General features: G+C 29.7%; 2 protein-coding genes across 5 annotated transcripts; both read right to left on the reverse strand.

The window, feature by feature from the left end:
* Positions 1-848: 848 nt before the first annotated feature.
* LOC112789990 (G-type lectin S-receptor-like serine/threonine-protein kinase At4g27290) lies at positions 849-5252 on the reverse strand. 4 transcript variants are annotated; one of them, XR_011879655.1, is made up of 7 exons: positions 3588-5252; positions 2474-2575; positions 2203-2360; positions 1916-2126; positions 1576-1813; positions 1348-1498; positions 849-1265 (listed from the first exon to the last, which is right to left on the reverse strand). XR_011879655.1 is itself a non-coding variant. In XM_072232657.1 (5 exons), the coding sequence occupies exons 1-5, from the start codon at positions 4873-4875 to the stop codon at positions 1647-1649; spliced, it is 1926 nt and encodes a 641-aa protein (XP_072088758.1). In that variant the 5' UTR covers positions 4876-5122; the 3' UTR covers positions 849-1646. The 4 variants fall into 4 exon arrangements, 1 of the variants encoding a protein (XP_072088758.1); XR_011879656.1 differs by having other exon boundaries at positions 1348-1445; positions 3588-5122; XR_011879654.1 differs by having other exon boundaries at positions 1348-1813; positions 3588-5122.
* LOC140183350 (G-type lectin S-receptor-like serine/threonine-protein kinase SD1-1) lies at positions 957-1491 on the reverse strand. Its single transcript, XM_072231763.1, has 2 exons — positions 1348-1491; positions 957-1265 (listed from the first exon to the last, which is right to left on the reverse strand). The coding sequence occupies exons 1-2, from the start codon at positions 1489-1491 to the stop codon at positions 957-959; spliced, it is 453 nt and encodes a 150-aa protein (XP_072087864.1).
* Positions 5253-14559: the final 9307 nt, after the last annotated feature.

The raw sequence follows: 14559 nt of genomic DNA on the forward strand, positions 1-14559 counted from the left end.
ATCACTAAGATGATTCGTACGTGTTCTTGTACGATAGGCCGAAAGGGTTTCTACTTTCTACTCTATCTTCAACATTCAAGTATTCAACAAGTCACGAGTGTCTCAACCTCAATGATTCCCGTGTTTAATGTTACAGAAATTAGTCAGTTATTACTTGTTACTCTTAGACCGTAGTATTCGCAAACTAGCTATAATTAACTACGGATATAGATTTAAAAAAAAATCTCGTTTATTAAATAAATTATTATGTATTAAATTTTTAATATGTGATATAAATTAAAAATATTATTATTATTAAAAATATTGTTATTATTCAACAAAAAATATTATTATTTAAAAGAAATTATATAAAAAATAATTATATATTAATATTTTAGTATATTTATATTATAATATTTATTTTTTATCAAATTATTTGATAGTTTAATTATTTTTAAAGCTTCCAATTGACCGTGGATAAAGAGTGCGAGAACAATTGCGCATATAATTTGAAGATGTCGAAAGTAGCGTGTCAAGGTGCAACTGTTAGTTGATATAAAAAGTATATAAATAGAATTTTAGGTTAATATTATAGGGAATTTAATGTTTTTTTAAAAAAATATTTATAAATTCAAAAAACTCTTGGGCTTTTTAGCATCAGAGAATAGAAATGGAGAATATTAAGTAATTTCTGTAAATTTAAAATACGACTAATTTTTTTTATATGAAAAAAATATTAATATTTTTATTAAAAATAAAATTATTGAATATAATTTTAGATGAGTGAATTTTGTAAGTCAAAAGTTAGGGAATGTGTTGCAACAAATGAGGGCGTGTGTGGCAACATCCCAACTAACACGCAAGATACGTGTTCGAATATTTTCACAATAATATAATATATTTTTAACATGGAAAGAATATGAGATCATGTATGATGCATAATTACAGGTATCTTGCTATTTTCTTGCCTTCATATTCTACCTTGCCTCTAATATTGTGATGGAAGTTTCATTGGGCGAGAGCAGTGTGCATTTTGTCAATAAAGCATCTCCTTCACTTGTAACATCTCCTTCAGAATAAAAACCAGGAATCCTTGGCTTTGGCAATAATTTCTCACCATTTAACATTAGAACCACAGATGACATATCTGGCCTATCTTGAGGTTTTTGTTGCACACATAACAGGGCCACGTGTATGCATCGAATCACTTCAAAAGGCGTGCATCCTTCGCGTAACACTTCATCCAACAGTTCCAACTGTCTTCCTTCTGTCCATAATTTCCATGCCTATAATTGTAGTAATCCCTTAATGAGTTTGAAGCAATTCAGATTTCACTAACTGACTATGAAGCGAAGCTACTATACTTACATGCCCGAGAAGATTATGACAGTGCTCGGGATCTGAAAATTCTCTATTCTTCTGTTCACTTATTATCTCTAGAACTATCACACCAAAACTAAAGACATCTGATTTCATTGAGAAAAGTCCACGCACAGCATATTCAGTAGACATGTAACCACTAAAAGCATAATATTCTCAAGGTTAATAACAAAAGATAATACAATCCCATAAACCTTGGAAAGAAAGTTAACTTACTATGTCCCAGCCACCTTGTTTGTTTTTGCCCCCACTTGATCTCCTAGGATAGTACGAGCCAATCCAAAGTCCTATATTTTTGGTTCCATATTTGCATCTAATAAAATATTGCTAGTTTTTAGATCTCTATGAATAATCCTCAGCCTAGAGTCTTGATGAAGATAAAGAAGTCCTCGTGCTATGCCACCAATAATGTTGAAACGTGTAGGCCAATCTAGCAACTTCCTTTTATTTTCATCTGCCCAAATTATATGTGTGTTTTATTTAGTACTACTATGAAGGCTATGGATAACAAAGAAAAAGATTTTCAGATATGCTTCATTTTAAAGAAATTTCATACCAAAAATAAAGTGATCCAAGCTTTTGTTAGACATGTATTCATAGATCAACATTACTTTTTCTTCTTGAATGCAACAACCAAGAAGCTTCACGAGGTTTCGGTGTTGAAGTTTGGCGATCAATAGAATTTCATTTCTGAATTCCTCCATCCCTTGTACAGACCTTTCTGAAAGCATTTTAACAGCTAACTCTTGCCCATTTGTTAGTGTGCCCTGGAATTCATGTTATGCTTTTCTCAGAAAAATCTCAAAAGCTAAGTAAAAGTTTTGATCAAACATTTTATATTACCTTATACACTGGTCCAAAGCCTCCTTCTCCTAGCTTGTTACTGCTTGAGAAGTTGTCAGTGGCTTTGGCTAAGACAGACAGATCAAAATTTGGTAGACCAATGTCTTCCTTCCTCAGTATATTTTCATAATGCTTCCTGTAAATTATTCTTGCCAACCCTGGTTGAACGAATGATAAAAGTTGATAAGAATTATGAACCTGACGAATTCATTCTTAAAACATATTTTTCTGGGTGAGTAACTAGTGCCAAAATAAAATTTAGTCAAATTACCTTGTCTTCTGTGTATCATTATGCTGACACAAGTTATGAATCCAAATAAAATCACACCAACTATGATTTCTACCAACTTCTTCATTTTACTTAGACCATTATCTGCAAGATTTGATAGAAGCAAAGCATAGTTACTCACCACACTATACATGAGTTCAGTCGAAATTATAATCAGTGACCAATTTCTCTAGACTGAGGGAGTATGTAGATGAAGTAATGCATTTAGAATAGCATAGCGTGTAACGGAGGAAACTACAAAACATACACTTAAAAGATTTAAGAACTATAAACATAACTCAAAAGATTAAAACACTAACAAATAGTATTAGTTTGATGAAAAAGACAACCAACATTACTCTTTTTTTCCCATAAGAGATAGATGACTTATGTATCTGATCTAATTTATTGCGAAATCATTTGGACTTTATTTAAAAGGTACATATAAAAAAGTAACGCAAAATTTGATCTTTAGACCTATTTTCCTTTTTTTTTTAGTTTTCGACTATTCGGATAGAAATAAAATGGCAGAAAATATTTACTTGTAAAATTACTAATTTTAATGATAGAATGATTTGATTTTTCTAAGTATACTTACAAAAGAAAATTGCATTGAAATTTGACTTTAGGAACCTTTTGAGAGTAAATCTTTCATATTTGATCATTTTTGTCAAATATTTTTTTAGATTTTTTTCCCATTATATCTTTTATTTTTTTTCCTTTCGTAATTTTCAAGTAGTGTATTTTCTGCTGTTTATTCTTAGTACTAGGAGAGAAAAACCATAATGAAATCAGGAAACTAAAAGTATATTAAGTTAACTGGCATGAAAAAATAACATTTTCTACTTAACCGTAGGAAAATCTTGTACCTCTACGTGCCAACTGCCAACGAATTATAGTTCAAATGACATCCTCACCTAGAAGTTCGGGTTCAAGTCTCACGCTTAACTTAAAGAAAAAAAAAAATTCTTGTACCTCTACATATTAGTTTCAATGGCTAGAAATACTAAAATATTCACTGAACTAACCTTGGAAATTTTCCAAGCCTTTTTTTATCTTCAACTAGAATAATAACAATTATAGCCAAATATAACTAAGAAAATAGTTTAAAGATTACCGAGTTGAGAAGCAGGGACCTTGATGTAAAGGTCTTGTCCCCATTGAGAAAACGTCCTCGTGTCAATCAGAGCTCCAAACCAGAGTAGACAACCGGTTCCTCCTCTGCGAATGTCTAAATTGGCATACGCCGTACAAGAACAGTTTTCCAGACACTTCTTCCGACATTCATCAAGGTTCATGGCCTTGCTAAACCACGACGAAGACGTGTCTGGCACTTTCATGTTTGTGTACTTAAAGAAGCCATGTGTGTTCTTATCACAATCCAATTCCGTCCTTGAAACACAACCATTAGACCAATATGACATATTCCACTGTTCTGGAAACTTGGGAACAAATCCTTTGAGACATTCACATGTAGGAGAATTACCATTCATATTGCACACAGAATAAACACCACACAAGGCATAATTTTCGCATTCATCTTCCTCCCCGGTCGAGATGACTTTTCGGCTATTGGATTGACTCGTCCAAGCAGAAAGCTCTCCATGGCCCGAAGATGTAACTGTATAAATCCAGGTAACTGATCTATCGACGGTTTTGAATACTAGATACACTTCTTTATGATTCATGATGAACTCTACTCTAATATTTTGTTTCAGTTGATGAGATGAATATCCACTAAAACTTTCTCCATTCCATGACCCTATTCTAAACCTTTTTTCAGAACCTTTATACTTAAAAAGTTGTGGATATCCCATACGGTCAATCTTTAATGAATATTCTCCCTGGCTTGGATCATCCTTACTTCTCCAAGAAGAAAGGAATATTTCTTGACCTGTCATTAAGTTCCATCCAAGCTTCATGCCCTGCATGGTAAGCGTATCGCCAGGGTAGTTGAAACTCTGCCAGAGAAACTGATTGTTGTTTGAATCTTTAACTCCATTCTTCACCACAAGATTCCCTGTCTCCAGAAGCTGTGCTATTGGATTAATAACCGCTTCGCTTGGCACATTAGAAGACCAAACAGGGCTGCTGCTGTTTGTGCCGTTGATGAGAATCACAAGGATCACAAGAACTCCTTCATTGTTGATGGTCAAGATTCCTGAATTGTTCTTGATTGGTGATTCGCGGTTGGCCACCCACACAACTGCTTTTGGGAACACATTCCTGTACCATATACCAAGATATCGATTTGTAGAAGTTCCAGGGCTGAAGAAACCAAGCTCAAATGTTCCATCACGGGAAAGCAAAGTCTCGCCGTCACGGACAAAGTGACGCGGCGTCAATGTATGTTGTGAAGTGGAGAGTTTAACAAAAGAGATAACAAAGAGCCAAACAAATAGCATTCTGTATTTCTTTGAGTTTCCCTCTACTTCTCAAATAAACTTCAATTTTTTTTTCTAGAAGTAGCTTGGACCTTCTTAATTGCATAAGCAATATAATATGCTTACTATTCTTTCCCACTGTTGAGAACAGCTGTGCGAGACGATTATGCTGCAGTAGTAGCAGAAGAAGAAGGATGTTTGAAAGAATAAGAACAGTGAGAGGACAAAAAAAAAAAGATGTGTCCGAAGGATATAGGTTGATTGAGGTAATAAAATCGTATATGTTGATTTATTTATTGTAGTCATTTGTGGTAAGCAAAAGACTTTTGAAGTCAAGGGACCATTGTAGCAAAGAAAAAGGGTGCTTAATTATTGAAGCGGATGACACAAAAAACATTAAAGATGGAGTCCTCTGACCAAGCATCTATTTATATTACGAGGATGGCTAAAAAGTCATTAAAATTCATTATTTTAATTATTAATTATTAAAAGTATAGATTAAAATATGTTGTTAAATTATTAAACTAAAAAAATTAGATTGATAATAAAAAATACAATAATGCTCTACATCCATATAAAAAATGCATCGAAGTTATCCAAGCAATATTGGTCAGACGCGCTCCCCTCTCCCCTCATTCGTTTGTCATACATGCGCTACATATAACGTGCAACCTAAAACTTTGCTCAATGTAAACCTTCTTCTCTGTTCGCGTTCTTCCCTTATTTATCTGTATTGTCTTCGACGTTCTTCTCTGATCGCGTTCATCTTCTCGTTTTCTTCTTTCGATCTGGTTACATTGCATTTATCTTCTCCCTATTCTTTTTTGTTTTCTTCTTCGATTTGCACTTCTGAATCGAAAAAATGAATGACTCAACTTCAAATCAGTTGAATGAGAGCGATTTGAATTATTCTTCTGAAACGAATCAAACTGACAAAGTTTGGATTATTCAATTTTGAATCGAATTGAATGGACGGAGGTGTACTGAATTGAATTAAATTGAATTGAATTGATAATCTGTAAATTGTAGGCAGAACTGTTTGAATTTGATTTTATATAATGGATTATGTTTCGTTCACTCAGTACTATACAATTGTTTCACCATGAGTACTGTGTTCGGTTCAATATACAGAAAGCTATTGGAATTTAATTTTATATAATGGATTATGTTTCATTCACTCAATACTATACAATTGTTTCACCATGAGTACGCATTCGGTTCATTATGCAGAAAACTGTTCGAATTTGATTTTATATAATGAATTCTATTTCGTTCACTCAGTATTATACAATTGTTTCATTATGAGTACTGTGTTCTATTCATTATGCAGAAAGCTGTTTGAATTTGATTTTATATAATGGATTATGTTTCGTTCACTCAATATTATACAATTGTTTCACCATGAGTATGTGTTCGGTTCATTATGCAGAAAGATGTTCGAATTTGAATTTATATAATGGATAATGTTCCATTCATTTAGTACTATACAATTGTTTCACCATAATAACATGTTCGATTCATTTCTATTCTGCACAATTCAAAATTCTTCCTTCTCACCTTCTACTACTTCTTCACTAGAGAGAGAAGGAGGAAAAGACAAAAAATACAATGTAACAACAACAAAAGAATGACGATAAGGAGAAAACATGTGAAGAAGAAAGAACGCGAAAAAGAATGAGGAGAATGAGGAGGAGGAATGTGAAGAAGGCGAAGAAGAAGAAGACGCTCCATGCGTAAACGAGCGTGAGAAGAAGAAGAAGAAAAAGAGCCGGAGAAGAAGAAGAAGTGCAGGGAGAAGAGAAGAAGAAGAGAAGAAGCGTTGGACAAGAGCGATTTTATGTGTGTTGGGTGCGTGTCTTTCACTTTTCATTTAATGGTATAGTGTTTTTTTAGTATTAGACCAATTTAAATGAACTTGATACAAAATTATATAGATGTATAGCATGACCGTAAAAAATAATAAATTTTAATGATTTTTTAATATTTTTATAATATTATATTATACAAAAATGCTTTTAGTTATTATAGGATGAGGGATACTGTTTTTTCTAATTGTGCCACGTAAATAATTTTAATAGATATCAATAATTATACTCAAAGAAAGAAAGAAAAAATATGTTCATACCTTTATTTTCTATGTTCTAATATATCAAATAGTAATTCAATCGATTTAATCGTGATTGAATTAAAATAATTGAATTATAATAAATAATATAAAAATTATAAACAACATACAAAAATATATAAATTAAAAATATATCATTGTCTAATTTAAAAAATTATAATCTCATTTAATTATAACACAAAAGTTAAATAGCAATAGAAATATTCAAATTCTAAATATAAAAAGGCAACATTACGATTTGTCATCAATATTCGAATAGACTAGTAATAATAAAAATATAATACTACAACAACAACAATTTAGCTTTAACTGATAATAAATAAGTTAAATATTTTTTTATTTTTAATATTTTGGGTCAAAATTAAAATTAGTTTTGATTTTTTTATTAATATCATCCTCAACGTTAGAAAAAAAATTTATAAATAAAAAAAATTTTATTTACAAAAATATGTAATTTGTAACATCTTTTTACTGATTTACACTCTATTACTTTGTAAACGAGATACGATACCTCAATTTTGAGTCAAAATTTCGGTAGAGATTGTGCTTGAGCTTCCCCTAAAATATCAAAATCACAATATTTTAACATTCACATACCCAAAACGCGAATTGAAGAGAAATTTCGAAAATAGCTCAAGATTCTTAGAAGCACTTAACTTAAAAGATGGTATATAATTGAAAAGCACGACGAGATAGTCGCATGACCGTAAATGAATCTTTGATCGGAACTATGGTTTCAAAGTTATGTCGATTTAAAGATTAGAGTGAATAATAACTTGGGGCAAGTTCTTCATTCTCTCTTCTCTCTATCCATTGCCCTCTCTCTCTCTCTTCAGGGTGGAGTGGCTAAAATATTTGCTAAGTGAGGAATTTTGTGTCTTGAGTTTGGATTTTGGGCCCGGTGTGGGCTCGTTTTGTGAATTTTGGTCCGTTGGCCCTATTTTAGGCCAAAACCTTTAGAATAGATGTCTAGATTTCTATTCTAAATATTTTTCTCGTCATTTTTACAGTTTTAATTCTCTCACACGCTGTAACGAACAGACTTAAGCCGGTACAACTAATTGAGGAGTTTTATGTCTCGGATTTGGACTTTGGGCCAATGTGGACTCGTTTTGTGAATTTTGGTCCGTTGACTCTATCTTGAGTTAAAACTTTTAGAATAAGTGTCTAGATTTCTATTCTAAATCTTTTTCTCGTCATTTTTATAATTTTAATTCCCTCACATGCCATAACGGACAGACTTAAGCCGATATAGCTAATTTTAACGCTAATACGTATTTTTTCGCAATTTTTTATATTTAATTAGATTTTACACATAAAATTCAAAATACCACTAAATATAATTAAAGATTCTATATTTAATTTCTAACCTGATTCACCTCAAGTAATTTATTAATGAGAGACAAACTTATAATTTAAGAAAAGACTTTTGTGATTAGTAGGTATTATTATGAATCACTTGTTCTTGAACGATATCATGTTTTTTTTAGATATAACAAAGGTTTTTCTTTTAAAAAAATTAAAGTAGTTGTACTTAGTGAAAACTTTAACAAATCCTTTCGTGAAAATTAAGGCAAGATATGATACATTCAGTTATGTATATATCTTATCTTTAATAATTTTATTAGGTATTTAAATAATAAAAAATATAAAACTATTTTTAGATATAAATACAACTGTTTTAATTCAAGGCGAGACAAATAAGTTAGTAAATTTCAACAACAATAATGTAATATTGATCATATTACTTTAACTCTAAAAATGAATATAGTACTAACAGATAAAATAGTCCAAGTAACTTTTAACAAAGATAATTCTCCACGATAGTATTTTTTTGCCATTATAATAAAAAAGATTTAAGAACAAAATTGATCACATGTTAAATTATAGTTGTTTAGATAAGCTTTAACATAAAAATAAGAGAATTTGAAAATTTTATTCATAAATTATGAAAAACTATCTATAAATTCAAGGTTCATCTTTAAACATTCCTTGTTAAGTATGGAGTGTAGCACACCTTGTTAGTTTGTTAAATTCGAACTTTTCATTTATGATATTTTATTTGAAGGGTCTGGATTTAAAAAGGCAACCTGTTAATTAGGTTAACTATTTTTTTTTTATAAAATTTGGATTTTTTTGTAAATTTTAGATATTGGACTAAAGTTCAAAACAAAAAAATAGCATATGAATTTATTTATAATATATAAAAGCTGATACCAACTTTTTTCACAATGAGTTTAAACTATCTTTTCTTTCCTAACGATGTCACATCAACAATTTTAATGATTTGGCAAAAGATGAAAATCAACCAATCACCATTTAGTAAAATGTTTAAAAAAAATTAAAACAAAAAAATCTTATCTATTATTATTCAATTAAAACATCAAGTGCTAATTAAATGTAATAAATATACATTAAAAGTGTCATAATAATAATAATTATAAAAAATTTCAGTTACAAATTTATAAATTCTATAACATATTCAAATTTTACAATTTATATATAGTAAGACTCCTACTACTCTTTATTTCTTAATCTCTCATACCAATTGTCAAAAATTTCTAAAATTTAAGATATTTTTATATATTTTTCATTCTCATTCATTCATTTTTTTAATTATTTACAAATAAAAAAAATGCATGAAAAGACAAAGTATAGCAATTAATGCAAATAAAAAAATGACAAAAAATGAAGATGCAATTTTGTATAACTCTAATATAAATAACTTATGTATTTTTTAAAATAAATAAATTCAAAATCTTAAAATAATATGTTTTATAAAATATTTTTAATATAACATTTATTAAAATACACTATATAGTATAAATAATCTATTTTTTTGCGTATTGCGCAGGTCTCACTCTAATATTAATTATAACATGTCTGTACATAAAAAAAATTACTGGACTTTAGAATTAAAATAAATAATACAAAAGAAATAAGTTAAAAATTCATACACCAAATCCAAAAAAAAAGATATTTTAGAATCTTAGAAAAAATAATATTAAATATATATTATGTATATAATATTAAAATTTAAATAAATTTTATTTTGTATAAAAAATTTATAATATTAAATATAAACACAATGATAAAAGATTTTGTGTTATATAAATTTAATTAATATATATATATATATATATCACGTAAAAAGAAAACAAATATATAATAATCTTATTTTGTGCGAAACAAAATTATAACATGAAGACAATGATAAAAAATTTTGTATTAAATAAATTTAACTAAAAAAATATATATACTCACTTAAAAGGCAAACAAACAGATAATAATTTTATTTGTGTGTGAAACAAAATTATACTATTAAATATAAGAATAAAATGCATAATTAAACTAAATTTAAAAATAATATTACACAATTCATCCAAAAAAATGTTATATAGATTGTAACATCCTAACTTTTAGCACGTATGATCGTACCAAAAGTAAGGCGTTACGGACCTGATTTCCTATATTATCTATTTAATACTGAGCCTTTACGTCGATATCGCGTTTCAGTTTATAAGAAAATACCAGAAAATTATTTTTAGTAATTAAAATCACACAATTATTAATAATAATAAATGCTATACAAATGAATTCAATATAAAATTTGAAGACAATACCTATCCCTTTGGACAAAATAAAAGCTAATGCAACATGGACGAGGGAACTCTATAAAAACAACAGGTATCACAAGTAAATCTACTAATCGTCCGCAACTTCATACTGAATCTTCAAACCTGTCACTAAAAGGGTGGAAGATTTTGGGATGAGAACAAACCACACGTTCTCAGTAGGAAATGGGAATGCCATAAAAGTAATGAATTTAATGCAAATAATTAACTTACTTAGTAAAACTAGTTTGTTAAACCTTTGGAAATACTTTTATTTCTACTTCAGATAAATAATTACTTTTCTTTAAATTTCTAAACTCAAAACAGATTTTAATCACAAAATTAGTCATACTAACCATCTTTCAGCCACATAATCATATTTCAACCATAACATCTCACCTCAATACATCCGTGAACTAACAGCACAAGTAAGGGATTCAAACCAACATACAAACAAGTCAAACAACGCAATCACAGAGAAGTAATACAAGCAAACTCAACCAAATACAAATGTGCAAACAACATGATACATGTCTATTCCTAATGCAGGCCATGAGCTCATGTGTCGGTTGCCTATCCGCTCCCGACATTACCCGGACACAAGTCCCAGATATAGCTTTCTAGATGCATACTGTGTGCTTATAAGTCGTACGGCTAGGCCGCATACAATGTGACTTTCCAAATCAATAAGCGTACATGTAGAAAACAGTTCTCAGTGTGTGGGCATTCCCACTTTACCTTTAGCACTAAAACCCAAACAATGTCACATCTGCTCTCCTGTGGCAGCCATTTCATTAATTCATATATTCCTTTAATCTTTGTTCTCTGCTCTCCTGTGGCAGATATTCCTTTAATTATCTTTCTTTCCTTTACTTTTCGTTCTTCCTCTTCTTTTCTTTCTTATTAAACCGAACTCAAAACATAACTTAAAGCAAAATCCCTTCTCAAAAGATTGAGTTTAAAACATAATACTTTTCTTAATAAATCGGTTTGAAAACAAAACTCTTTTTATAATAAATCGAAAACAAGTAATATTCTTAAATTAAATTGTTTTAAATAACACTTTAAATAAAGTCTTAGAGTTTTATAAAAATTTGGCAGCAATTCTTTTAAAATCTGGGTTTTGCCACCCCCAAGGGTCCCAACCTAACCACCTTTCAAACCCTTTTCAAAACATTTTCAAGTAACAAATCATTTTCAATATTCACACCATTCAAAATATCAAATAGAATCAAATCATTTTCTTTAAAGCTAAGCCTCTTTCTATTTCAATAAAATTAGTCCGTTTCAAACCTTTTGCTTTTGAAATTAAAAGAAATTCATTTCTTCATTCAGACTTTACAAATCCTTCCGACCATACTCGTTTAACATTTAATACTAACCAAAATCACATTCTTGCGTATTTTTATTAGTCCTTCAACAGCACCTAACATCGTCATACTAATACCAAAATCAGTTACCATCCACTTCCATAAACATAAATTCCAGTATCAAATACAGTCTCAAATCCAATCCGGTTCATAAACTCAAATCGCATTTCAATTTAACAAGCAACACCAAATTGACCAACACTTACAATTACAATCAATTCTCATCAATTAGATATACAAAACACGTGTAAATTATTTTCAATTACTCAATATATTTTTTGACATTCTTAAATTAAAAACTTGTAATTTTAAAAACGAAACTCCATACCTCCGTATGAAATTAAAATCAACGAAAGCTCTGAAAAAACTTTCTGACCGAACTGCTGAAAAGGAAAGCGTCAAAAATCATCTATGCCTCCTAAAACTCTAGTTGGCCGAACTCAAAGGACAGGAGAACTACGTTACTGTCGACTTTTACCGGACAAAAATAATGCCGACATTTAAAGGAGGAGGATACGAACACTTTTATCGGATTAAATTTTTTATTGAAGTTACAGATCTCAAGAAATCGAAGCGGAAAGATCAAAGGGAGTCATGGTTTCCTCCCTCATCCACGGTCTCTCTCTCGGCCTTTCTTTCTTCGTCCTGTCCGTGGCAATAATGAATTAATGAAAGGAGATAGGTAGAGGTTTTGATTAGTGAGGATGGTGAGATGTCATTGTTATATATGTGTAGATGTATGCATATGAACCACGTTTCAATCTCTTTTCTTTGATTCCCTTAAAGACTCACGGTCATATATATATATATTGGTTATATATATGTATATATACATATAAGCTATGCTTCATTTTCTTTCTTTTGCTCTAAATGGCTTCGGCCACTTCTTCTTTTTCTTTTAAACATTAATAATAATAATAATAATAATAATAATAATAATAATAATAATAATAATAATAATAATTCTTATATATATATATATATATATTTTAAAATATCTTATTATAATAATAAAAATAATTTAAAAATTATAATATATTTTAAACTCAAATTATCATAAAATTTAATTTAATTATTTTTAGAAAAATAATATTCTTTAAATAAAATAATATATCATTATTTAATTTTTTAAAAATTCGAAGTGTTATATCCCACCTACTTTAGAAAAAGTGTTATATCCCATTTACTTTACAAAAATTTTCGTCCTCGAAAATTGATACAAAACAAAAGATATTTCATATCATTTTATTTTTTTAAACACATTTAAAAATGAAACAAAAATATCTCAGCATATATACATATATACAACTTTCAAATACTTTAATAGTCATATGACATAAAGATATAAAGGTAAAAGTGTGGTTGAAAGCAAAAATAACAAGAGAGGTTCGATGCAAAAGATAACATGGTTTAATCATGTGATGGTAAAGCAAGACAACGAAAGATTATAAAACATGCATGGGGTTAAAACGATGTGCTTAACATTCACACACGAATCTAATCTCAAGTCACTCAAAAAGATACAATACCTCAGAGAAAGGATAAGCAACTCGGATAAGGTTCACAAAGATTTCAATGATTCACTTTGATGCATTAAACAAGTCCAAATTATATCAAAGAATATACGAGTCAAGAAGAGGAGTTTAAACAATACAAGGCAGATATTCAAGAAATTTAAGAAGACATATGTAGTCAGGATCAAATGAGAAAGCATATGAATAAGGTAATAGGGTTGGAGAATAATCAGTTAACTCTCTTTAGGAAAGAAATCTAGAACTAGAACCTCAAGGCAAACCATGAAAGAACAGATACGAAACCGAGTAACATCAAGATAACTCCTAACGTTCCCAAAACTCACAATTCACATTACCTATTACTTCTATTTCGTCTATGATAATTCATTAGTGTTTCCATATACATGAATCATTAGTATTAAGTTAGCCAGACCTAATATCATGAGAGATTCAACGGTCGACTAACAGCATTAATCAATAGACAATCATGCACTGAAACTCAAATTATTGTCACTAGGACAAGTCTTACTGCATGACAAACACTCAGAGTATGCAGTAAAGCATAGTCAGTCCATTCCCAAGGCTCTAATAGGAATGAACTGCTCTGATACCATAATGTAACATCCTAACTTTTAGCGTGTCATGATCGTAACAAAAGTAAGGCGTTACGGACCTGATTTCCTATATTATCTATTTAATATTGAGCCTTTACATCGATATCGTGTTTCAGTTTATAAGAAAATACCAGAAAATTATTTTTAGTAATTAAAATCACACAATTATTAATAATAATAAATGCTATACAAATTAATTCAATATAAAATTTGAAGACAATACATATCCCTCTGGACAAAATAAAAGCTAACGCAACAGGGATGAGGGAACTCTATAAAAACAACAGGTATCACAAGTAAATCTACTAATCGTCCACAGCTTCATACTAAATCTTCAAACCTGTCACTGAAAGGGTGGAAGATTTTGGGGTGAGAACAAACCACACGTTCTCAGTAGGGAATGGGAATGCCATAAAAGTAATGAATTTAATGCAAATAATTAACTTAGTAAAACTAGTTTGTTAAACC

Source organism: Arachis hypogaea, chromosome 3 (assembly GCF_003086295.3).
Source record: "Arachis hypogaea cultivar Tifrunner chromosome 3, arahy.Tifrunner.gnm2.J5K5, whole genome shotgun sequence".
NCBI lineage: Eukaryota > Viridiplantae > Streptophyta > Magnoliopsida > Fabales > Fabaceae > Arachis > Arachis hypogaea.

Excerpts from the sequence above, each read along its gene's own strand:
- LOC140183350 (XM_072231763.1), bottom strand. The coding sequence starts at position 1,491 with ATGTCTACTGAATATGCTGTGCGTGGACTTTTCTCAATGAAATCAGAT. Across the intron at positions 1,266-1,347 it reads GTCATAATCTTCTCGGGCAT|GCATGGAAATTATGGACAGA; the intron begins GTAAGTATAGTA and ends CTACAATTATAG.
- LOC112789990 (XM_072232657.1), bottom strand. The coding sequence starts at position 4,875 with ATGCTATTTGTTTGGCTCTTTGTTATCTCTTTTGTTAAACTCTCCACT. Across the intron at positions 2,576-3,587 it reads GGTCCCTGCTTCTCAACTCG|ATAATGGTCTAAGTAAAATG; the intron begins GTAATCTTTAAA and ends CAAATCTTGCAG. Across the intron at positions 2,361-2,473 it reads AATGATACACAGAAGACAAG|GGTTGGCAAGAATAATTTAC; the intron begins GTAATTTGACTA and ends TCGTTCAACCAG.